At 39.8% G+C, this 26,393-nt stretch overlaps 1 protein-coding gene across 1 annotated transcript; it reads left to right on the forward strand.

Annotated features, from left to right (window-relative positions):
• Positions 1-7,155: 7,155 nt before the first annotated feature.
• LOC149841974 (protein ROLLING AND ERECT LEAF 2-like) lies at positions 7,156-25,756 on the forward strand. Its single transcript, XM_090001233.1, has 4 exons — positions 7,156-7,754; positions 15,875-16,050; positions 22,378-22,601; positions 24,761-25,756. Exons 1-4 carry the CDS (start codon positions 7,157-7,159, stop codon positions 25,566-25,568), a joined length of 1,806 nt encoding a protein of 601 aa, XP_089857359.1. The 5' UTR covers position 7,156; the 3' UTR covers positions 25,569-25,756.
• The last annotated feature ends 637 nt before the right edge of the window (positions 25,757-26,393 follow it).

Below are 26,393 nucleotides of genomic sequence, written 5' to 3' on the forward strand. Positions count from 1 at the left end.
AACATAGTTAAAGCAAGTAAGGGATAAGAGATAGCGGGTAGCAGTCAAGGCATAGGGTTTAAGAGAGTTAATCATAGAACGGATAACCATTGGGTGAATGTGATCAGGTGGGTGAGTGTCAACAGGTTCAAAAGGAGGAGAAGGGCACGATATGGGAGAAGAAGGGTCAGGCAAGACTGGGATGGGGCTCTGAGGAGAAGGAGGGGCAGGTGAGGAAGGAGGAAGAGAAGAGACAGGGGGAACAACTAAGGGTGAGGAGGGCGGTGGAAGAGGGTCGGGAGGTGGTAGAGCAACAGGAGAGAAAAGAACCGATGCTGGAGAGGTAGATGAAGAAGAACAGGGAGGTCCAAAGACAGACTCATCAAAGTAAACATGTCAGGAGGTGTAAACAGGACTCTGGACAGGGTCAAAAAAAAGATAACCTTTATGACGAAAGGGATATCCAAGAAAAATATAGGGGAGAGTCTTGGGTTGAAGTTTAGATGTGTAGTAGGGTGTTAACAAGGGATAACATTGAGCCCCAAAAACACAAAGATGGATGAAGTTGGGCGGTTTGCAAAAAAGAAACTCATACAGGCTTTTTCGATTAAGAACAAGAGTTGGTAGGCAGTTAATAATGTAGACTGTAGTGCGAAAAGCATCGACCCAAAAAGAGTTAGATAGAGAGGAAGTGTGTAATGCGCTAAGACTGATTTCAACAATATGCTGATGTTTGCGCTCAACGAGACCATTTTGCTCCAGAGTGTGAGGATACGAGAATCGATGAAGAATACTATTGTCTCACAAAAATGTTCAAAGTCATGACCAGTGAACTCTCCTCCATTATTGGTTTGGAAGGTACTAATGGAGAGTTGAAGTTGCTTTTCAATAATATGCTTAAAAACTTGAGACTTGGTTTGTAACGAAAAGATCCATGTAAATCGAGAAAAGTCGTCTACTATAAGAAGATAAAAACAAAAATCATCTCATGAAGATACTGGAACTGGCCCCCAAACATCAACATGTAAAAGTTTTAGAGGAGATGTTATAGAAGAGCTTGATTTACCAAAAGGAAGCTTGTGAGCTTTGCCAATGAGACAACTCTCACACTCTTTTATTTTATTGTGCTTATTAACAAAAATAGAATTATTGGAGTTAAAAAAAATGATCTTTTTATTGGCATGACCAAGGTGTTGGTGCCATATATCAAAGGATGTTGCTTTGCTTGCATATGTCATCACCTGCAACTGACCATCAACCTTGATTGGATAAAGTCTCATACTAGATTTCAGTCCTCTGAGATGAATCTTGCCTATCTATTAATCATTAACACAAAATTCAAGAGTGAATTCAAAAATACAATTATTATCCTCAGTAAATTGACCCACAGATAACAGGTTCTTTGTGATAGCAGGAACATGAAGAACATTATTTAAATCAAATGAAGAGCCATGGGCTTTAAGAGTAAGATTACTGGTATGTGAGATATGAAACATCTTACCATTACCAATCATGATTTGCTCATCCCTTTGATACTGAGATTTCTGAGAGAACTGGTGATCATCCATAGTTAGATGATTTGTAGCATCAGTGTCAAGATACCAGAAATCATCAGTATTTTGCTGAAGATATATAGCCGTAAAGACTTTGGGGATATCCCAGCACGTTTTGGCCACATGTCCATGTTTGCTAAAATACTGACAAGTAACTACTCCACGAACACCCTGCGATTGGGCACAGTATTGATATTGATGTTGGATAAATATGGAGATGAACTTCTCCCTTGTCTTCTACTACAGCCTCGATAGAAGCCTCAGCCTCGTCCTCTGCCTCTGAATAAAGTAAAAGCAGTTTGTTGTTGTTATTGAGGTTCAGAAGGCTTGGTATGAGTGAGGAGCACATGTCGTTCTTGATTAAGGAGCATATCATACAGATTTGTGAAAATGTGTACATGGTTGAACTAGTGGTGATTGAAGTTATAAAAGTTTCATATTAAAAAAGAAGGCCATTTAGGGTTATTTGCACTAGTTCTTTGTCCTCCACAGGATGACAGACAACGGCCAGAGAATTTGCTAAAAACTTAATATGGTCCAGATAAGATAACATGTTCATACTTTCCTTTTTATAAAAGTGAAGTCTTTCTTCAAAAGCATGAGTCTCAAAGGAGATTGAGACTCGTATGACTTTTTCAAGAGAAGCCAGGCTTAACGAACCATTTTTGTTCTTATGATTTGCCCGAGAATAACTTCAAAGACAGTTGTTTTGATCCAACTGAGGGTCAGCTGGTCAGAATGAATCCAAATAGGATAATTCAGATTTTTGATCTTACATCCTTCTTTGGCAGTGAAGGGATCTAGTTGGGGATAGGATCCATCAACAAACTTGAGGAGATCCTGACTTATCATAATGATTCAAGTTGTGATCTCCACAGCAAGTAGTTGTCTCAGTTTAATTTTATTGAGACTAGGCTGGTGATTGCATTTCATTGAGTCATGGAGGATGAGAGAGATGATAAAGCAGCCATTGAAAGCTCGTTGGAGATTAATGGCTCTGATACCATGAAAGAGATGTAGAAGATTGAAAAGCTCGAATTTCTCTCACACGATTTCTGAGAGACTGAGCAATGGTATATATAGCTTAATGTAAGAGTACATGAAATTCGATAATGCTAACAATACATAGAGTATCGTTTATGATAATGATTATCATAAATCGACAATACAAAGAGAATTCTAGAGTTGCACAACACATGGATTATCATTTTATGATAATGATTATCATAAATCGATAATACAAATAGAATTCTAAAGAGGTGAGAGTTCTAGAGAGATCTGTCCAGATTGTCATTTTTTGATAATCTCAGAGTTCTTTTGATAGCACAGAGTTTTGTTTCACGTCTGCAACATTTGAGTCTACCGTGTTTTCGTTACTCTCTGAGTGTAGGCTCTTCTAAAATAACATGTTCGCGCTTCTTGTTTACGTGATCTTTATCAGGCTGAAACTTAAAGTGTAGTCAGTTGAGCCTTGGTGCTACCGAATCATGGACTCGGAGCCGAAAACGAATACCATTGAGCCTAAGTCAAAATGATCTAGGGTCATAAAGGATTAGATCTTGTATGAACCCAATTAGTTTCAGGTCCAAAACTAGACTCACTTTACTCAAGCTTGACCCAAAGAACATTGTCGTTGTGGTTTAGATGTCGTTCATCTTGAGATGAGTGGCATTAGGGCATCCCTGAGAGTGTTAACTTAAGGGGACCCCATATCTAATCAGGTCTTTGGTCTAGCACCTACCAAGTTAACATATAAAGATTTAGAATTACCAACAAAGAAGCAATGCCTCTATTTGGGAGTCGGTGTTGTTGAGGAATTGAGAGGGGTGATGAGAGTGGAGACGAGGCTGGAGTTGTCAACATCCTCTGGAAGCCATTCTCATCTCCCAAAATGGTGTTCCCAAACACAAGACATGTGTTAATTACACCTTCATTAAATGCCATCTCCTCTCATCTTCGGCTCCCAAACGAGCTTCGAAAGTGCTTGGGTGTTGGTGACCAAGGTTGTTAAATGCGATGAGGCAAAGCGAGGCGTTGAGCATGTTATGAAGCGAGGTGTAAGCCTCCAGGCGTTGGAGCGTAAGCTTCATGATCAAAATAATAAAATAAGCTTCAAGACCATTGTCCTCTCACACATACCATCAAACACTTGACGTGTGTGGCGTCAATAGCTCCCCGAGCTCGATTGGCGATCTACAAGGTCATTTGGCAAGAAAATTAAGTTGGCAATATTTTTTTGTTAAGTCAAGCTTTTTCAATCTTATCGATTTCCAACAATAACATATTAATCAGACTCTCATTTCTCTGCATCACTCCATTCATGAGTAATTGGTTGTTCTTTCTGGGGTTTCTCATCATCCAGATTACTTATGGCTCTGATGCAGTGCTTTGATCAGAATCCCAACAGAGAATCAGTTTGAATTATCTATTCCCTGATACTTGCGGACACCCATCCAATACTACAACAGATCCATGATACTGCATGGTTCTGAAGCAAATTGTCAATGCAACAAGGTGTATAATTTCAAAATACAGTTAAAATCATTCAAACAGCAAAGGTTATGGCAGAATTCTTAAAATATGGTTTGCTGCCAATAAAAAAGGTCACACCAATTTCACAATCACAGTACCACTACAAAGTGTAAAGAAAATAGCTGGAAAATTAAACTGAACTCACAAGATTGTTGGCTATAAGAACAGATGCAATACATAAATCAGCTAGCTCGTGAATTTCCTCCATGTTATGCTATTTCATCTTATTCGTACATCAGCAAGTGCATATCCCAAAAATATTTGCTTTAACAGGAAAATATGGATGATGCACGGATAATCTGAATGTTACAAAAAGCACAAAGTGGTAAACGCCTCACTGCAACGCCTCAGTACCTTGAGTGTGCACTTCGCCTCTGAGGTGTACGCTTCAGGTACGCGTACGCCTCTCACAACACTGTTGGTGACCCTACTTAGAGTTCACCTGGCTGGATAGTAGGGCTATTAAGTGACCCAATTCTCGACGAGAGTTCCTCATCATAAAAAAAAAGAAGAAGAAGCAATGTGTGAGGTTGTGAAGCACAAAACAAATATATAAAAAAATGCAGTAATGCACAAATCCTTTAAGAAATAAGAAAAATATTGGCTACACTGAGTGCACCTTACTTTCTAATAGAAACCAATGTTGTCAGTATCGGAATCAGACATTTATCATTTGGCCGACCTTTCCGGTGAATCGGCCAATAGCAATTCTCAAGTGAATCATTCTGAATAGGCAAAAAAAAAAAACTACTTAAAAAATATTACATGTCAATCAGAACGTGACATGTGTTAAAGTCATGAAAATAATATTAAAAATTTACTTTTAAGCTATTTTTATATTTATTAAAAAATAGCCAATTCAAGTCGGTATCATATCGGTTTTCTGGCCATACGACGGCCAATTCAGGCTGATACACACGGGTACTGACTACACTGGTAGAAACAACTCATTCCATCACATTTTTTTTGGATCCTCTTACGCATATGATGTATATAGTTTTTTTAGTCAAAAACATGTTATAGATCATTTAACTGCATTATATACACAGTTTTTTTTTAAAGCCTTCAAAATGCAAAAATCTACAATGTGTAAAAATTTCACAGTAGAGAAAATCATGTTTTTACCTCAAAACTACTTAATTAAAATTAAATTCACTAGTAAACGGACCATACTAAACACATATGTGAAGCCAAATTGATGAAATAAAACTTTCATCTATGAGTTTCAGCTAGAGGGTAGGGAACTCTAGAGTGTGGCCAATATTTTCCCTACGAAACATTACGTCTTTAAAATTTTAGCAAAAAATATCTATAATATATACATATTTATAATGTGAACATCATGTTTTAGGGTAATTTATATGTAGGCACTTATGTTAAATGTATGTTTAGGTGCTTCAGGTTTCAAAGATTAAAGATGAATGCATAAATCCTCAAAATATTACTTAAATCACTAAAGTTATTTTTCGTTCAACCAATTTTAGTTAACTTAAAAAATAATAGTTCCAACCTCTTTTTTTAATTAATGAATGTCACTTTTTTTTAGCTCCTCAGTATTGTCGTTAGAGTTAAAAGGCAAATAAATAATTTATAAGGTAAACCGCAAAAGTAACGTAGACAGCCAACCAAGCATTTTTTTTTTCAATAAACGGAAGGATTTTCTTAAATATTTTGGACCTTGAAGTAGGAGTGTGCAACGGGCCGGGAGGCCCGGGCCGGCCATGGGCCGGGTTTGGGTCAATGCTTTAGGCCCGAGTCTGTTAATTATCGGGCTGAAACCCCACCCGTTATATACGTGGGCTGGGTGCAGATTGACCCGCAGGCTACCGGGCCAGCCAAACGAGCTTGAGTTATTTAATTTTTAAAAATATAAAAATTAATTAATTGCATAGTAACTTGATAATTATTATTATTTACCTAATTAGTTGCATTAATCAATGAAAACTAGAAAAATAATTAATTGGGTACATGAAAATTGTTAATAATTTTTTATTTACCGGGCCAGGCCCAAGCTGCTTCACATTGGCTCATTGGGTCGGGTCATGGGTTGTTCTTCAAGCCCAAGCCCGTTAAGAACTGGGCTAAAGCCGGGTAGACCGTCCTCTAAACGGGCCCGGCCGGGCCCGATGCCCACCCCTACCTTGAAGCAGTTAAACATGAACTAACTATGCATTACAGCATTAGGTGCCTACATATAAATTAGAAAATACAATTCTTATAATCTAAAAATAAATGTTTCCAAAATTAAAGGATGCACTTTTCATTGACAAGAAGCAAGCTTCTCATGAAATTTTGAAAGCAAAAGGCTTCACACTTTTGAAATGGGTTATCAAGAAAATGAGGTTTTCAAAAGCTGCTGCTGATGTTCTTTCTTCACATAAACACGCGCACCGACCCAGAACAGAAACCCGATGCATTGGGTCGGATTGACGTTTCAATCAAACCCAAATCCATACCCGTGCGTGCATTATTTACAAAGTCCCACCAAACCCGGCCACGTTTGTTCCAGTGTGCTGTCCAAAATCCAAGTCCTTTAATACGGATTAGGTTCTGGAGGATAACCGAAAAAGATCCGACCCATTAACAGCCAAAGCAAGGAGCGTTTGCCCGCCATTTAGAAAAAACTCTAAGGCTATTTTCGGCATTCACAAAAAGGCAACGTTACCTTTCGGTTTGTCCTGTTTCCCTCTCTGTCTGTGCTCCCTTTTTTGAAGCCCCCATCTCTCTGTCTTCTCTCCTCCACTCTCTACAGAGAGAGAGAGAGAGAGATGGGTTGCGCACAGTCGAGGATAGAGCAGGAGGAGGCGGTGGCGAGGTGCAAGGAGCGGAAGCAGAACATGAAGGACGCTGTCGCCCACCGGAACGCCTTCGCCGCCGCCCACTCCGCCTACGCCATGTCCCTCAAGAACGTCGGCGCGGCCCTCAACGATTACGGCCAAGGGGAGGTCCTCGACCCCCGCCCGCCCACCTCCTCCGCCCCAGCACCCCCCGTCGATCACCTCCCACCTCCCCCACCCCCTCTCCCCGAGGAGTTCACCACACACACACCACCTCCTCCTCCTCCTCCCCCTCCGCTCCAAAAGGCCATGAGCATGCCTAACCTCCGCCTCCCCAAGCCCCCTCTACACCCAGACGGCACCATCCGCGAGGAGGAGGATGATGACGCCGACGCCGACGCCGAGGTCTCCGGTGGCAGCCACGCCCCTCTCCCTCCCCCCGGACAGACCAGCCACTGGCAGGATTTCTTCTTCCTGGACTCCGATCCCTTGACGGGGGTGTCCATCGACGAGCCCCCTCCGCCTCCCGCCCCGGAGGAGAGCAAACCCCCGCCTCCGCCTCCTCCAACCGTAAACGACGAGGAGAGCAGCTACGCGAAAGCCTCGCGGAAATCGGAGGATCGGAGGAGCAGGTCCGAGGATGCAGTCGAGCAGGTGGAGAAGGCCGCTGCGCAGGCGGATGCTCCTCCGCCGCTGGTGCTCCCGAAGGCCTCGAAGAAGCCGAAGCAGATCACACAGCTGGCGGTCTCGGGCTCGGAGTCGAAGAGGACCAGGGCCGGGAGCGCGAACATGATCCAGATCCTGCATGATTTGGATGATCAGTTCCTCAAGGCGTCCGAGAGCGGCCAAGCGGTTACCAAGATGCTCGAGGCCCATCGATTGCATTACCATTCGAATTTTTCCGATAATCGAGGTGATTTCTTCACCCTCCCCAACTCGCCTTCTTGCTGCAATTCCTCTCTGTTTTTTCAGTTTAGCTCAGATTTGTTGCTATTGCTTTGTGATTGGTAGTTTTGCTTGTGTTTGTAGCGTACCGATTTCTGATTAGACTTCTTTGAATACACATTACCCACCTTTCTGCCCTTCTGCGATTCGGGATTGTTTGCAAGCTAGGTATACTGTAGGATTCATCGCTAGTTTTTCACTTCAATTTGTGCAGATATCTAGATTTGTTGAGTTGTGAACAAATGCAATTCTTTTGCACTGCTTAAATGCTGGTTTCACTATGGTTGAGATTCGAATACATACCTTTCAGGTTGTTGCGGAAGCAAAAAAAACGGATCGATGATGCTTGCTTTGCTCAACGAGTTCGTGCTCTCACTTGGAGAGAACGATTATCCACAGACCGAATGCCCACTGATTCACTATCACCGTTTTCTTCTTCTTTCTTCTATTGTGCACATTTAATGACTGTGTACATACACAACAAATGTGCACAGCCGTTCCGTTTCCCTCTTTTCCACTTCTGTTTTCAAAATGAGAGAGACACCAGAAAAGAAAGGGGGGGGGGGTCGGTTTCCAAAACCGTCCCCTCCTAAAATGGTGGGCCGGGTTCGGATCTCGCCCATCATGGGCGGACCCGGTACCCAACCCAACATTCTCCCACTCGTACGTGATGGGAAGAGATATAAGAAGAAAGAACACCAAAGGTGTCCATATGGTGAATAACATCAGGTATTCATACTGGCAAATGGACCGTGCGACCCGTGAGCTTAGGGAGTGGAGACATATTATGTACCGATTAGTGTAACATAATAGTCTAAACCTGCAAACAATAAGATAACACAAGGTATACCTGCACAAGCCAAGTAAAAAGCTCACTGTGTCCTAGATCAAATACATTTTTCATATTCTAGCATACTGAATCCCTCTACACATATTATAGTGCTAAGCTATGCTAGACAAGGCCTTTCATTATGCCACATGTTTCATCATAAACTCATAAACATCCCCAGGATGCGAAAAAATAAGCTAGCTTTTAACATGTGCATAATCTGAAAATGTCAAATGATCTTCCTTTCCAACTCTTATTCTTTGAATCAAGATAAGTTGCTTTCCCAGACATGTTCTTTTAGACCGAATCATACATGGCCTTAAGCAACATGCTAAAGTAGCAACACTCATCTTTCTCCTTAAAATAAGGTTAAAAGTCAATAAGGACATCAAAATATATATATCTATATCTATATATATATTAAGGACTCACACAATGAAGAAGCATGGACCATTCTTCATTTCCTTTTGTGGTCGACTTATAGTCATGGTGTGACATACGTGGTATGACTCACGTATTACGGCAAGACTTTCTCACTCCAGTGAGTGTATGCATACACCATAAATTCTTTGCCGTACAGATTTTTATTAGTTCAGTTCCTTCCCGAGAAACTAACTTGAGTCCTTCAGGATGCACATTCCCATGCAATGTCTATCCAAGTCCTCAGATCTGGTCAACCAGGTTACCCTTGATATTTAGATATCAAGGTCGGTCTCTCCATATAGTTAAATATACACAAGACCTCATCCTAACCCGGTTAGGGCGATGCATCCCATATACGTATATATATGGCGGATATCATAACTCATTGTACTCCCACTCTTTTGAGTTATAATCACATGATATCCCCAAAATCCGACATGCTTCTTAATTCAGCAATCCTGGATTTTGTTACATCTCATCTCAGCCCGCCCACAAGTAGCGTCTGAGGCGATAAATCCGTGTGAGAAGATTTATCTCAAACCTGGTAGCATACTCATATAGATGTGCAACATGCTATACAATGATCATAGAAAGAAAATATGAATAACATTAGCATATCAAATCTTACAAATACCCATAGATTTTACATGTTTAACATAAGAATCCCTATAGATAGGCTTAGTAAAGGGATCTGCCACCATATCTTGGGTATTAACATATGCCAAGGCAACCTTGCCTTTAGATACAATATCGCGCATATACTTGCATCTCGTATCAATATGTTTGGTTCTATTGTGAAACTTGGGATCCTTAGCAAACGCAATTGCCGCTTGATTATCACAAAATAAAGTCACTGGTAGTTTTGCTTCAGAAGAGAGTCCCAAATGTTTGATGAATCTCCTTAACCAAACACATTCCTGCACTGCGAACGATCCTGCAACAAATTCAGCTTCCATTGTGGACAAGGCTACACACGTCTGCTTCTTGCTACACCAAGATATAGCTCCATTGTTCATCAAGAACACATAGCCAGACGTAGACTTACGCTCATCAGGGTCCCCACCCCAATCTGCGTCAGTATAGCCTACCACACGCATGTTATCACCATGGTAACAAAGAACTGAATCCGATGTGCTTTTAAGATATCTCATAATCCTCTTGACAGCCTTCCAATGGTCTTGTCCTGGATTAACTTGATATCTACTCACCAACCCTATTGCATAACATATGTCAGGTCGGGTGCACATCATAAGGTACATAAGGCTGCCTACTGCACTGGAGTAAGGGACTTTGGACATAGCTTCTATTTCTTTAGATTCCTTTGGACACATCTTAAGACTTAAATCATTCCCTTTTGCAACAGGAGTATCTATGGGTTTACTATCTTGCATATGAAATCGTTCTAAGACCTTCTTTATATATGACTCTTGTGAAAGAGAAAGAAGTCTTTTTGAACGGTCTCTTTTTATCTCTATGCCCAGCATAAAGCATGCTTCACCCATGTCTTTCATTTCAAAATGAATGGACAACCACTCTTTAATGATTTTTAGAAACTCCAAATGATTACTAGCCAATAAAATATCATCCACATATAGAGTTAGAATCACAAATTTTGGACCTTGACGCTTAAGATAAACACAGTGGTCCTCATCAATCATAGCAAAGTTATTGCTCATGATAGTTTCATGAAACCTTAAATACCACTGTCTGGATGACTGCTTTAATCCACAAATGGATCGTTTGAGCTTGCACACTTTGCGCTCAAAACCAGCAGTAACAAACCCCTCGGGTTGTTCCATATATATTTCTTCATCTAGTTTTCCATTAAGGAATGCAGTTTTAACGTCCATCTGATGTAATTCTAAATCCATATGTGACACTATGGCTAACAAAAGGCGAATAGAGGTCAATTTGACCACAGGTGAGAATGTTTCATCATAGTCTATCCCTGCCATTTGTGTGTATCCTTTAGCAACCAAACGAGCTTTATATCGCTCGATAGATCCATCAACATTTCTTTTAATATTGAGAACCCATTTGCTCCCAATAGGTTTTCTTCCTTTTGAAAGATTAACAAGATCCCAGACCTCGTTGGATGCCATGGATTTCATTTCCTCTTCCATTGCCTTGTGTCATTCATTCCTTTTAGGACAAGATAGAGCATCTCTAACACTCTTAGGTATATTATCATCTTGGGGCAAAACCACAAAGGCTTCCCCTTCGATTTGGAATCTCTGACGAGGAATTCTCTTCCTCAGACTCTTTCGAGTTGTCAGATCTTCATCAAAATCAATATCCACTTGAGTGTTACTCCCACTATCCAATAGTGGTATAAACACATCCTCTTGTGTCTCTAAAACATGATGATCAATCTCTTTATATTGATCTTCATCATCCAATTCATAGAACTGGAAGTGACGCTCTATCTCTCCCCTTTTAGGAAATTCACTTTCAATAAATGTGGCATCTCTAGAATCTATTTCAGAAATACTCCCATCAGTATTCTCTCCTAAGAATACATATCCTTTTGAATGTTCACAGTATCTTATAAAGATACACTTCTTTCCCCTAGGACCCAATTTTCCATATTGATGGGAAAGATTATGGACATATGCAGCAAACCCCCAGGGCCTGAGATAAGCCAATTCTGGCTTTCTGCCTTTCCACAATTCATAGGGAGTTGAATAAATAGATTTAGATGGTACACGATTTAATACATGAGCGGCAGTTAATAAGCAATCACCCCAAAAGGAAATAGGTAAATTTGCCTGCGCCATCATGGACCTGACCATCTTTAAGAGGGTCCTATTCCTCCTTTCTGCAACACCATTTTGTTGCGGAGTTCGAGGAGTAGTTAATTGTCTATCTATCCCTTTATCATCACACAATCCCTTGAATTGTTCGGATAGATATTCACGTCCACGATCTGTTCTCAAAGCCTTGATCCTACGATCAAGTTGATTCTCTACCATGTTCATAAAAGATCTAAAGCAATCCAATGCTTCAGATTTATGCGTAATTAAATACACATGGCTGAATCGTGTATAATCATCAATAAAAGTGATGAAATATGAAGCTCCATGCCTCGTTGCCACATTCATTAGCCCACATATATCTGAATGAATTAATTGAAGAGGATAGGTTGCTCTAATTGCCTTTCCAAAAGGTAATCGAGTTGCTTTTCTAGCAAGACAATGCTCACATATAGGCATTTCAATCTTCGCATGGGATCCCAAAAGACCCTCTCGTGCGAGCCTATCCATTCTCTTTTGCCCTATATGTCCAAGCCGAGCATGCCATACAGATACATCCACATCCATATTATTAGCAGTTGAAACAAGTGAAAAACATTCATCATTAACATTCAAATTAATAAGTTCTGTGTCCAACACATAGAAACCATTCATCAAGAAACCAGAAACAACTAAAGTTTGTCCACAAATGATGTCAACATTGACATCCCCAAACACAAGTTTATAGTTTAACATAGACAAAGCAGAAACTGAAATTAAATTTCGTCGAATCTCTGGAACATGCAGAACATCATATAATAATAGAGATCGTCTTCCTCGCAAATCCAATTTGCAAGTCCCGATTCCTTTGACTTCTGCTCTAGTGTTATTCCCCAGGAACAACCACTTCGAACCAGATGGCATCTTCCTATATTCGACGAAGTTTGTGCGGTCTTTGGTCACATGGTCAGTGGCTCCTGAGTCTTCTTCTGCTCATGACATTCACGAGCATAGTGACCCAAATTGCCACACTTAAAGCATTTTGCATTTGCCTTATTTTTCTTACTTCCACGCTTCCCAGAGCGCTGATAAGGCTTCTTTTCTTGCTCTTTGTCTTGTCCCTTCTTATTACCCTTCTTGAACCTTCTTGGTCCATAGAATTTCTTCTTAAAAGATTTTTGCTTTTTCGAACTTTCTGCCACATATGCCCTCATGCCAGATTGTTGAGTCGCTTCAAGGCGATCATTTTCCAGTTCTACATGACGGGCGATATCATCGAAAGTCTTAATACTTTCGTTATGAGTCATATTAATTTTCATATGTTCCCAACTGTGTGGCAGAGAACGAATCACAGCCTGGACCTGTTGTTCATCTGTAAGGGTATGCCCTGCACTATTGAGCTCTCTAATCATGTTTGCCATCTCCCTGAGATGCTGGCTCATGGTGTGCTGAGGGGACTTTCTGTATGAATCGAACCTGATGGTTAGCCTCCTTAGTTTTGTGGCTGATGTTCCCCCAAACTTATCTTTAAGGGCCATCCACATCTGTTGAGCAGTCTTATAATGCTCAAATTGGCACATGATGTCATCCTGCATAGAACATAGCATGGTGACACGCGCAACAGTATTCATGCGCTTCCATTTCTCATAGGTTTCTATATCCTTACGAGATTGTGCCCCAGTACCAATTTCAGGTCGTTCCACAGTATGGTTGAGAGCCTCCAAGGCCTCAGCCTCCTCCAGTGTAAACTGAATCTTTCTATGCCATATATCATAATTATCACCATTCAGTTTTTCAATACGTGCCAAGTCCATTATTGATTTACTTGGTGCAGCCATGTCCTTTTAGATAAGAATAAAACAATGCGCAAAAAAAATGTTATTCAAGCATGTTATGATCTAATCATTAGCACATCTATATGCAGTTATAATCACACGATTAGATAACATATAATTTTTCATAGGGTGTGGAATCGAAAGATCACTACGTTCACAATCATCTCTCACTTTCCCTAAGATAATTATATTCATCTAAACTGTATTATGACTGTTTGAATAAGATATTAATTCATAGAATAAGTACTTCCAAAGTACTTAAAAATTCATCGTATAATCAATATGATTATATCATATTCATTCATATACATGAATAAAATATATAATAAATAATAAAAATGGATTCATGAATGCCCGACTCATTCGTGGCTCCAACCATTAGCTAAAATGCCTCGACCCACAAGGACCCTGGCCCTACCAGGGTACAGCCAAAAAATTTCTCAGCCTTTGCCGCAGTTCTATGAACTCGGCCCACGGCCTGTGCTGCAGGGCCAAGAGCTAAGCCTGCAGCCTATGCTGCAGGGCTGGATCAGGCTGAGCTAAGTCTGCAGCCTATGCTGCAGGAACGGGTTCTGGCCGGGCTTTGCCCGCGGCCTATGCCGTAGGGCTGGGTCTCGGCCTGCGGCCTGTACCGCAGGACCGGTCAGGCCGGGCTAAGCCGGCGGCCTATGCCGCAGGGCCAGGAGTAAACAAGCTTGCGGCCTGTGCCACAGGGCCGGGTCAGGCCGGACTGAGCCTGCGGCATATGCCGCAGGCTAGGAGCAAAAAAAATTCCGGCCATTGCTGCCACAGGTCCTGAGCAGGCCTGTGGCTTGTGCTTCAGGGCCAAGGCATGAGTTTTAGCAGCCCTTCTGGCTGCAGGTCAGACCCATCATGTTGGGCTGGCTCATGCCCCGCCCATGCCATCCCTAACCTGTCCCATGGCAAGCCGAGTAGGCTTGGCCCATCGGGTTGCCCTCGGCACTAGGGATATAAACAAGCCCCCATAGCATGCGTCCAACATGAACCCCTTCTTATTCCGGCCATGAATCAACAAAAAAAATAAATTCGCAAGCAAAAACGAGCATCTAAAACCCGTTGCTCTGATACCAATGTTGAGATTCGAATACATACCTTTCAGGTTGTTGCGGAAGCAAAAAAAACGGATCGATGATGCTTGCTTTGCTCAACGAGTTCGTGCTCTCACTTGGAGAGAACGATTATCCACAGACCAAATGTCCACTGATTCACTATCACCGTTTTCTTCTTCTTTCTTCTATTGTGCACATTTAATCACTGTGTACATACACAGCAAATGTGCACAGCAGTTTCCTTCTTTTCCACAGCAAATGTGCACAACCGTTTCCCTCTTTTCCACTTCTGTTTTCAAAATGAGAGAGACACCAGAAAAGAAAGGGGGGGGTCGGTTTCCAAAACCGTCCCCTCCTAAAATGGTGGGCCGGGTTCGGATCTCGCCCATCATGGGCGGACCCGGTACCCAACCCAACACTTTTGCACTGCTTAAATGCTGGTTTCACTATGGTAATTGATTAGTTTTCAGCTTCTTTGATTCATTTGGGAGAATCTTGTATAGTGTCGAGTGTGGATCACTATGGTTACCTTCATATGATTCTGGTGGCATGAAAACTTGAGCAGTTTTCTGATTGTAGATGATGGAGTTAATAGGCTCCCATTGCAAAAGAGTTATACTTAGTATGACCCTTGTGGCGATATATTCATTTCCCATTCGTATGGACCATAGTCACAAGGTTAGAGTCACTCTACTGCATTGTCGAGGATGAACAACGAAGTGATGTTGATACTGCTATTACTACTCTGGTTCTACTTGGTTCTAAGCGTGGAAGATCCTTGTGACTGGTTTGCTGAAGAAGATTCTGAGCAACAGAGCAAGCACTTGATATTGGATACATGGTATGCTGCCATGAGTTGGCAAGGCCTAGTTTTGGTTGTTAACCCTATGGAACTGTGGTTGTTATTTCTCCAGGTGTTGCAGTTAATGTAGTCACTAATCATCTCATTTTCTCAAGCATGTGTTTTTATTTTGTATTATCTGAAGTTTGAACTGGTATAAAAAAATATCAAGAAATCAACCTAATAATGTATCTGATATATTTCTCCAACTGGTGCTGGTTGCTGGATGGTAGAAGTAGCATCATTTATTTTTGCCAAAGGATCTCGATTTTGAATCTGTTTACATAAGTGGAATTATAGATATTCTCTAATTAAAATGCATTTTTGGATCTAATCTAACATATCATGCTTTATACAGGACACATTGATCATTCTGCACAAGTCATGCATGTTATCACGTGGAACCGGTCATTCAGTGGAATCCATAACCCTGATGACAAGAAGGACGCATTTGATGCAGAAGATTCTGAAACTCATGCAACTGTGCTTGATCAATTGCTTGCATGGGAAAAGAAACTTTATGATGAAGTAAAGGTGGACCTCAAAATCTCTTCATTGCTTATATTGTCATGTTCTCTTTGCTTGGCTTCCTGTTTCTATGGAATTCATCATCCGTGACAAAATTTGAATTCTCGGAACTTCAAATTTGTTTTAGTTAATTTAAGTGAAACAAACATGTGTCTTTGGCTCTAATTTCTCAAAGAGTATAACTGCATCTATAAGAGCTGCATTAACAGAGATCTTCAAGATTTCAAAATTTTCTTTGGTGATGTTTTGCCTTTGGAAAAGTAAAAAAAAGAAGGATACAAAATTTCAAGGGTTTTCCTAGGTTCTCAAATTTATAGAGATTTGGAAAAGTCATTTAAATTCAATTCAATTCACTCCCAACATTTATCATATTCTTACTAGAACTTTCCGCTCCTTTTTTTTTTTCCAAAATCCCTAGAAATGGCATTGACAATGATATTTTGAGAACAAGTTTGATTATTAAGGCTTGTTATTATGACTGGAGCTAAGTCCACTTTGTGTGCATGTTGTGAAATTGTCTACGAAGAGACAATACATAAACAAGCATAAAAACCTTATAAAAGAAGTGCACGAAAGCACTCTCACAACACTTGAACAAAATACACAAAAAGTGTATAAATAATAAACATGCAATAATGCATGTATTTCAATATATAAAAGCAAATGCTTGAGACTCTCAAGCTTGAGAAAATACAAAGGGGGAACACCCCTATTTATACAAGAAGAAAGAAGGCAAGAGGGGGCTCCCCAAAGGAGTCGTTGGGGAGCTCCCAACGGTCACAATTGTGACCGTTGGGGGCTCCCCAACGACTCTATTGGGGAGACCCCCAATGCACTTTTTGAAAGTGCAAAAAAGAAAAAAATAAAATTAAAAGAATTGCAAAAAATAATGGAAAAATTACAGCATATTCCAAATGGAATATGCGCAAAATGTAAAATGACAAAAATACCCCTTTCGGGTAAAAAAGATAAAAATATATAAATATATATACTTATATATAGAGATACGTATACATATAGAATATGTATACGTATCTCTATGTATATAAGTATATATATTTATACTTACAATATTGATTTTGAGTGTACATTTTAACACCCCCCCTCAAACTTACGGTGTGATAACCGCAAGTTTGTCCAGAAGGAAATGAAATCTAGGCGAACAAAGAGCCTTTGTGAAGAAGTCCGCAAGTTGATACTCAGACGTCACGTATGGTAGATCAATGACCTTCTTCAAGTATTCTTCTCTGACATAATGGCAGTCCATCTCTATATGCTTTGTTCGCTCGTGAAAGGTGTGATTTTTGGCAATATAGATTGCACTTTTATTGTCACAACACAGCTTTGTTGGTTCTCGGATAGGTACTCCCATATCTTCCAAAAGTTGTCGAATCCATACAATTTTCATGGTAGTGGATGCCATGGCTCTGTATTCGGCTTCAGTGGATGACAAAGAGACTTTCTGTTGCTTTTTACATCGCCATGAAATCAAAGATTCACCTAGAAAAACACAAAAACCAGTGGTGGAGTGACGGTTACTAGGGTCACCTCCCCAATCTGAGTCAGTATAAGCAAGTAATTTTAAATCAGAAGAAGAAGATAGAAATACTCCCTTATTTATTGTGCCCTTCAAGTATCTGACGATGCGAAGAACAGCACTCATATGAACGGTTGTGGGAGCGTGCTGAAACTGACTGGCGATGTGTATAGCATGTGATAAGTCAGGTCTAGTAATACTAAGATACATTAACGAACCTACCAGCTGCCTGTAAGGGGTAGGATCGGTTAAAGGAACACCATCGTCAATTTTCATTTTTGCTCCCACAACTTCAGGAGTTTCGCATACTTTGTCATCAGAAATCCCGGATCTGTCAATAATCTCACAAGCAAGTTTAGACTGAGATAAAAAATAACCACGTTGCGAATAAGCAACCTCAATTCCAAGAAAATATGTCAGAAAACCCAAGTCTGACATCTCAAATTTTGAAGTCAAGACGGACTTAATACCCTTGACTCCTTGAACATCATCACCTGTAATTAACATATCATCAACATAGAGCAATAATATTACAATCCCTGCTTTAGATTTCTTAGTAAATAGAGCAGTGTCAGTATAGCATGAGAAGAAACCATTTTCCAACATTACACTGGTAAATCTATCATACCAGGCTTTGGGAGCCTGTTTCAATCCATAAAGAGCCTTTCGAAGACGAAGAACTTTATTTTCAGGAATCTTCATGCCTGGTGGGGCATCCATATATACTTCTTCGTTAAGATCACCATTTAAAAAAGCATTTTTCACATCCATTTGAAAAATGTTCCAATTTTTAATAGATGCAATAGTAATGAGACATCTAACTGTAACCATTCGGGCTACAGGAGCAAAAGTTTCTTCATAATCAATTCCATACTCTTGCCCATACCCTTTTGCAACTAAGCGAGCCTTATACCTTTCAAGGGATCCGTCACTCTTAGTTTTAACCTTAAAAACCCATCGACAACCTATAGTTTTCTTTCCTATGGGTAGAGTTTCGAAATCCCAAGTTTCAGCCCTTTTAAGAGCATTAAGTTCATTTTGCATAGCTTCTTGCCATTCTATACATTTTTTAGCTTCTTCAAAGTTTCTAGGTTCAAAATAAGAATGAATGGCACTAAGACAAGTCCTATATCGGGGTGAAAAGGAATCAAAGGAGACAAAACGAGTTGGAGGTCTCCTATTTCTCTCGGATCTACGGTGATCGAGAACAGGAACAAGTTCACTATATTGATCAATAGCACTTCTAAAGGTGTCTTGGTTTCTACGTGAGTATGTTATTGGATCACTTGAACTCCTGCCTTCTTGTTGGTTATGCTCTTCGACATTACCCTCAATGTCCTCATCATGGTTTGATGATACATCATCATCACTAGATACATCATCATTACTAGACAATAAGTCAAAAAGGAAGGAATAATCAAAATTTTCTTGTTGCAAAACATTTTTTTCAAATCCACTTTCATTTTCCAAAAAAGTTACATTTCTAGAGACATATAACTTATCTTCTCGAAGATCATAACACCGAAATCCCTTTTGAGTTTCAGAATAGCCAAGAAAAGCGCAGGGGATAGCCTTGGGAGAGAGTTTGTCATTCTTATCCGTAAGTATGAAACACTTACACCCGAAGACTCGTAATCTATTATAATCTGGTTCAAGTTTATATAAAATCTCAAAAGGGGATATTTTTCCTAATAATCTAGAAGGCAAACGATTTATCAGATAAACAGAAGCAAGTGCAGCTTCAGCCCAAAAATTTTTTGGTATGTTTTGGGAAATAAGAAGGGTTCTAGTGGTCTCAATAATATGTCTATGTTTTCTTTCGGCCAACCCATTCTGTTGGGGGGTTTTAGGACAAGATCTTTGGTGAATGATTCCTTGATCTTCAAGATATATTTTAAATTGGTTGGAGAGATATTCTCCTCCAGAATCACTTCTAAAAATCTTTATGTTACTATTAAATTGATTCTTGATCATCGAATGGAAAGTTCTAAAGCATGAAAAGACTTCATGTTTGAATTTAAGAAAAAAGATCCATGAATATCTAGAGAAATCATCCACAAAAATAACATAATAAGAAAAACCTCCTTTTGAGACAACAGGTGCCGGTCCCCAAACATCGGAATGAACAATTTCAAAGGGTTTTGATGAGAACATAGTTCTTTGCTCAAAAGGTAAACTTTTCATTTTTCCGAGAATACAGTCATTACAAGAAAAGGAACTTTTACATAGGTCTTTTGCAAAATGTAAGTAAGACAACTTGGTGATATTAGGATGACCAAGTCTTTTGTGCCACATGTTTATATCTTTGTTTCGGGCAACATTACAAAAAGATTTTGGAACTCGAAGAGATTCCATGTAGTATAAATCGCCTTTTCTAAAGCCTTCCCCAATCAATTTCCCGGACAGGCGATCCTGTATTAAACATTTATCACATGAAAATTTAATATCACAACCATGATCCGAGAGTTGAGAAACAGAAAGAAGATTTAAATTAAGTTTAGGTATAAATCTAATTTTTGGAATAAAAAAGTCTTGAGTTTCAAAATTACCTATTCATTTAATTTCAAGAGAAGTTCCATCCGCAGTGGAAACAAAGGATGGAGAAGTATTTTTTGAATAATCGGAAAGTGAAAACATGTTTGGGGACATATGAAAGGATGCACCTGAGTCCAAAAGCCAAGGGACTTTACCTGGAATGGAAGAAGTAGACACGGCGGCACCGGATGTAGCTCCCTTGAGAAGAGGTTGAAGGGCTTCCATTATTTGGTTCAATGAGAGTGACCCACTTGATGATGCCTCTTCCTTTTGTGGTGCGCCGGTGGTGGCCATAGCAAGGAGCTTCTTCCATTTGGGACATACCGGCTTGATATGCCCCGGTTCTTTACAAAAGTGACATATAGTCTTGCTATAGTCCCGCTTCCCTCTTTGTCCACCATCTCCTCCTTGATTTTGGAATTTAAAGTGAGGAGGACGATAGGTCTTTACATTATTTCCGGGTCTTGATACGGCATTAACCTCATTATTTTCTTCATAATTACAAGGAACCATAAGAACACTTGGTCCTTGTTTACATAAATTCATACGAGTCTCCTCACCACTTAATTTGGTGAGAACATCTTCAAGAGAGGGAGGAGTAAATGAGGATAGAAGTGATGACCTTATTTGCTCAAATTCCGGTCTTAACCCATTCAAAAAATTGAAGAAACGATCTTCTTCAAGTTGCTTGTGGCGGAGTTCAATTGCCTCTCCACTCCATTTTGGTTCAAGCATAAAGAGCTCATCCCAAATAGAGGAAAGATCGGCAAAATATTCCCTAATAGACATTTCACCTTGAGTAAGGGAGAGGGCCTTCTTTTGAAGGTAATACTTATGAGATAGGTCTCTTGATGTATACATCTTCTCGAGATAATGCCAAGCTTCCGATGCCTTTTTGAATTTGATAATGTTGGCATTAATCTTTGTTTCGACGGATGCGAAGAACCAAGAAAGAATCTTGAAATTCTTCATTTCCCATTCGTCGTGTTTCTTTGAGTATTCTTCAAGAGTTTTGATCCTTTCCTCTCCCTCAAGAATCTTGATTTCACTTCCGTCCATTATGGTTATCTTGGGTTCCGGTTCCGGAATTGTTCCTTGCACATAACCCCACAATCCTTTTCCTTTTATGTGGGCCTCCATATTCCCGGCCCAAATATGATAGTTGGACCCATTCAACTTGAAGCCAAGGGCAAAGTGAGACTCTTTCTCACCCATTAAGACGTAGAGAGAAGAAGAAAAAAAGCGTACCAATACGATGTTTCCACTTCTTCTTAGCACAAGATCCTTCTAAAATATTTGAGAAACAAGATCCACCACTTCAATCTCAAAAAATCCGAAGGCACGGTTTTCGAGGCACTCGAACAAAGGCGGATCTCACGATCTCCAATCAACAACCGAGCTCTGATACCATGTGAAATTGTCTACGAAGAGACAATACATAAACAAGCATAAAAACCTTATAAAAGAAGTGCACGAAAGCACTCTCACAACACTTGAACAAAATACACAAAAAGTGTATAAATAATAAACATGCAATAATGCATGTATTTCAATATATAAAAGCAAATGCTTGAGACTCTCAAGCTTGAGAAAATACAAAGGGGGAACACCCCTATTTATACAAGAAGAAAGAAGGCAAGAGGGGGCTCCCCAAAGGAGTCGTTGGGGAGCTCCCAACGGTCACAATTGTGACCGTTGGGGGCTCCCCAACGACTCTATTGGGGAGACCCCCAATGCACTTTTTGAAAGTGCAAAAAAGAAAAAAATAAAATTAAAAGAATTGCAAAAAATAATGGAAAAATTACAGCATATTCCAAATGGAATATGCGCAAAATGTAAAATGACAAAAATACCCCTTTCGGGTAAAAAAGATAAAAATATATAAATATATATACTTATATATAGAGATACGTATACATATAGAATATGTATACGTATCTCTATGTATATAAGTATATATATTTATACTTACAATATTGATTTTGAGTGTACATTTTAACACATGTGTCATACAGGTTCATATTTTTTATGGTACTTATGACATGGTTCAGATTAAAAAATCAGTCACAATATTGGTTCTTTTGCACATTGTCTTGGCTGATAGGCTTCCAGTGGATATTTTTCATGATAACATAGGTAGCTGCATCTTGCATTATATGGAAATTGATGTGTCTTTTATTGGTTTACTGGCAAGTTCTTTAGATCATGTGGAGTTGTTGATTTCTTCTGAATCTTTCACTTATTCAAATTGTGGCCTTCAGGCAGGTGAGACTATAAAAATTGAGTATCAAAGGAAGATGGCTTCGCTAAATAAGCAAACAAAACATGGTGTTAGTTCTGAGGCACTTGAAAGAACTAAAGCTGCTGTAAGTCATCTACACACAAAATACATTGTCGATATGCAATCCATGGATTCCACTGTCTCAGAGATTTATCGCTTGCGTGATGAACTACTCTATCCAAAACTTGTGGAGCTTGTTAATGGGTAAGATGCAATCAATCAAGAAAATACAGATGGACACACTTATATCCATCTCTATGAACCATCAAATATATTCGTTTTTATCTTGCTACCTTTTTCTATTTATGGATGTTTCTGATTTTATTTTTCTCTCTTTTGCTGTTTGCTTTCATTTGAACATGTTAACTTCCTGTGGCAAGGATGCTGCCATTTGCAACTGTACGCCCACATGAAAATTGTGTTGCCTTCTATAGATCCATTAGTGCCAACTCATATTCTTTCTTGGAAGATATGGTTTAGATCATGAATTCTGCATGATTCTTATTCTTTATGTAAGCCAATGAATTGAACTTAATTTAACATAGGAGCAGTCCAGGATAAGGTGACCAGTCATCACTTATAGGGATAACTGTATAAGGGTGGTGCAATTTGTTGGGCTCTCACGTGGCAAATTTTGTCGGTAGCAGTCGTTGACATTGTGTATTCTGTAGTTCCCACTAAGCATTTTACCTAGCAGCTTTAATCACCATGTCCATATTTTCAACCATTTTTTACCTCTTCCAGGTTTGTGAACTTAAATGGTAAAACTTTTAAATGTTGATCGTGTATACTTTTATATGACTCGTCTGCCTTGTCCATAGCAAATTGAATGATATGATAAGGCTGGTGAGTGTGATTAGAGTTTACAGCTGCAGACGAATAGGACTCTATAACTGGAGACTTTTGATGTTGTAGAGAGCTCAAAGTTAAAGGAACACATATGAGTTGCAAGAACTAAGTCACAGTTTGTAGAAGACAGCATGCACCAACACAACTGCATAACACTGTCAATGTGAAATAGCACGAGGCTTCCTCAGTACATCTGCAGTCAGCATGATGTAGTTATGCATTTGTAATTACAAACTTACAAGTTAGAACTTGGAAAAGAGGTTGGGATGGTCAACTGTTGTTCTGATTCAATCCTTGTTGATTACTTCTTACTGGACATTTGGGTGGATTATAGCTTACTATGATGGAAATTACTTTTTCTGCACAAATAGATAATGTCCATGATACATTAGTTTCTTTGTAGCATTCATGGGTCTTACCCCCTTGAGTCATGCCTCGCAATGTCTTCCATGTGTCTCGGGATACCTTCTTTAATATTCAAAATTTTTGTTTTACCAGTATTTCTGTTATTTCTTATGCTGTATATGCTCTTGTACCAAAGTACCAAAATCCTTGTGTTTAAAGACAGTATATGATATCTTTGTAGTTGTCAATGTTTGTCACCTGTTTACCAAAGTTGGTAAGTTCTCCCTCACATCATGTTTCTGAGTTGTGTTCCTTATATCAATACCCTAGTGGCACCATGGGTGAGTTGCATTTTAGAGTCTATCATTATAAGGATGTCTTGAACCCTTGGCTTTGCTTCTCAGTGACAGCCTTCATACTTGAGGGTCAGCATATTGTTGAGAAGTGAAGTTTTTTAGTTGGTATTTTGGTCTGGTCTTTCTTCTATTGCTTTCATGTAACTAGAGCTTGGTTTATGAAACAAAAGAAACTTTTTGAACAGTATATACATCTGTTTCTGCTGATAGATATTGTTTCTTATATCTGAATCCTGTGTCCCAAATTAGGGTCTTAATTTATTGTTTCCACCGTGTTGAAGTTTCAAGCAACCAAATTTATCAGCACTTGTGATTCATATCTATATGAACGAGTTTCTTATTTGCTTTCTAACTGATTGTGAAATTCTTAGTAGTCAGTTGCATTAATTCTGTTTGCAATAAGTGATTTTGTACATGATATCAACTAAAACTAAGTGTTTTCTGAGTTGCCACTAGTGGTGAAACCATATTAACTGATCCTGGGCTCATCTCTCTCTTCGTTGACCATCTTCGCTGATCCATCTTTTGTTGCTGCTTTTCCTGTTTCATGGATGGGAAACCCGTGACTGACATGTAGGAACTAAGGCTTAGATGAAGATCTACATGAACTTTATTTTTAGCCTAGGTTACTAGATTGATCAATAGTAAGACAACATGCCGAACATGAGGCCTTTGACAGGATTTGTTGACTTTAGAGAACACGTTACTCGAAGTGTTGTAACTATGTTTAGGTGATTATGGCCACTACATGCATTTTTTTAAGGCTGAACAAGTAGTTTCTGGCCACCTGACACGCTGCATCTTCTGTATCAGGATGGCTTCTATGTGGGAGACCATGCATGCCAGTCACGTTAATCAGAAGATGACTGTTAACAACTTCAGGCTCCTTGACATATCCAATGCTTGCAAAGAAACGTTTGAATCACACCATAAACGTACAGAACAGCTCTGCAATGTTACGAGTGACTGGGGCTTGGAATTCCAGAAGCTGGTGCAACATCAGAAAGAATATATCGAAACACTGAACAATTGGGTGCGGCTTAGCTTAATTCCCATAGAAAGCAGCTTGAAGGATAAAGTTTCCTCACCACCAAGGGTCGTCGATCCTCCCATTAAGAACCTCCTTAAAGAATGGAATGATGAACTTGAGCATCTGCCTGATGACGTGACCAAGAATGCCATAACAAGCTTTTCTGCAGTTGTAAAAGCTATATTTGTACAGCAACAGGAGGAGCTGAACCAGAGGCATAAGTGTGAGGATGCTAAGAGAGACTACGACAAGAAACTTCGTAGTTACAAGGAGTGGCTAGAGAGGTACAAGCAGAAAAAACGACCCGAGGAGGACATCGATCCTGACAGGGCTGAGGGCAGCAGTGACAAGGATCCTGTTGTGGAAGAGAAGGATTATCAAGTCCAAGTTAGCAAGAAAAGGTGGGAAGAAGAGCTGGAATTATACCAGAAGCTCTGCAAACAAACAAGGGAAAAGTCATTGGGTAGTCTGAAGACGGGCTTGCCTTCCCTCTTCAACGCCATGGTTGAATTTTCCTACTCATGTTCTGAGTCGTACAAGAAGCTGTCGCACTCTATCCCATCGCCCCAGAACACAGAGAAGTCTGCCTGAAGATCTTGTGCAATTTGTTGTACATGTCACAGTATTCTCTTGCAGTCTTCTGTGAATTGCAGATTGAATGTATGGTTGGTGATGACTGTGTTTATATGTTTATACATCTTGTTTGCCTTGATGGCTGAGTGCTTGTTTCGGGACATTTTGCTTGGCTTTGTATTTTATAAGCAAAATTTTCCATCCTACCTTTTTTTTCCCTGATGTCTTTAATCTGCTCGTGAATTTGCATGATCAGTCTTTTAGCCATGATGAGTCTCTCTCTCTCTCTCTCTCTCTCTCTCTCTCTCTCTCTCTCTCTATATATATATATATATATATATATAGAGAGAGAGAGAGAGAGAGAGAGAGAGATATATATATATATATATATATATATAGAGAGAGAGAGAGAGAGAGGTGAAGACTGCATCGCTGTGGGGTTGGGGAAACAGAGGGAGAGGGGAAATGCGTGAGTGCGTTTTAGTTTTTTTTTTTTAAATAATAGTGATGCTGGCCGTTGGATCTACACAATTGTGTTTTGATTAGGCTGCTACGCATTACTCTCTCTATATATATTTCATGAGGTGCTGCCTAGGAAGTGAGAATCACTTGATTGACCCTCCCGCCTGGATAATAAACCCCTGGTGAGTGCCCTAGCTCGCAAAGGACATTTTGCACAAGCCACTTTTATGATCCCAGGGGGAATCGATCTTAAGCGAGAAGCTCTGAAGGTTTGTTGGCGAAAATTGTGAAATCTTCTCTAGAAAAGGTATTGTGAATGCGGTTGTTTTCTGTCACACAAGACATGACTTTTCATCGATAATAGCATATAAGAGATCCTTC

This window comes from Nuphar pumila, chromosome 3, assembly GCF_984573655.1.
Source record: "Nuphar pumila chromosome 3, dmNupPumi1.hap1.1, whole genome shotgun sequence".
Taxonomy (NCBI): Eukaryota; Viridiplantae; Streptophyta; class Magnoliopsida; order Nymphaeales; family Nymphaeaceae; genus Nuphar; species Nuphar pumila.

Excerpts from the sequence above, each read along its gene's own strand:
- LOC149841974 (XM_090001233.1), top strand. The coding sequence starts at position 7,157 with ATGCCTAACCTCCGCCTCCCCAAGCCCCCTCTACACCCAGACGGCACC. Across the intron at positions 7,755-15,874 it reads GAATTTTTCCGATAATCGAG|GACACATTGATCATTCTGCA; the intron begins GTGATTTCTTCA and ends TGCTTTATACAG. Across the intron at positions 22,602-24,760 it reads CTTGTGGAGCTTGTTAATGG|GATGGCTTCTATGTGGGAGA; the intron begins GTAAGATGCAAT and ends CTTCTGTATCAG.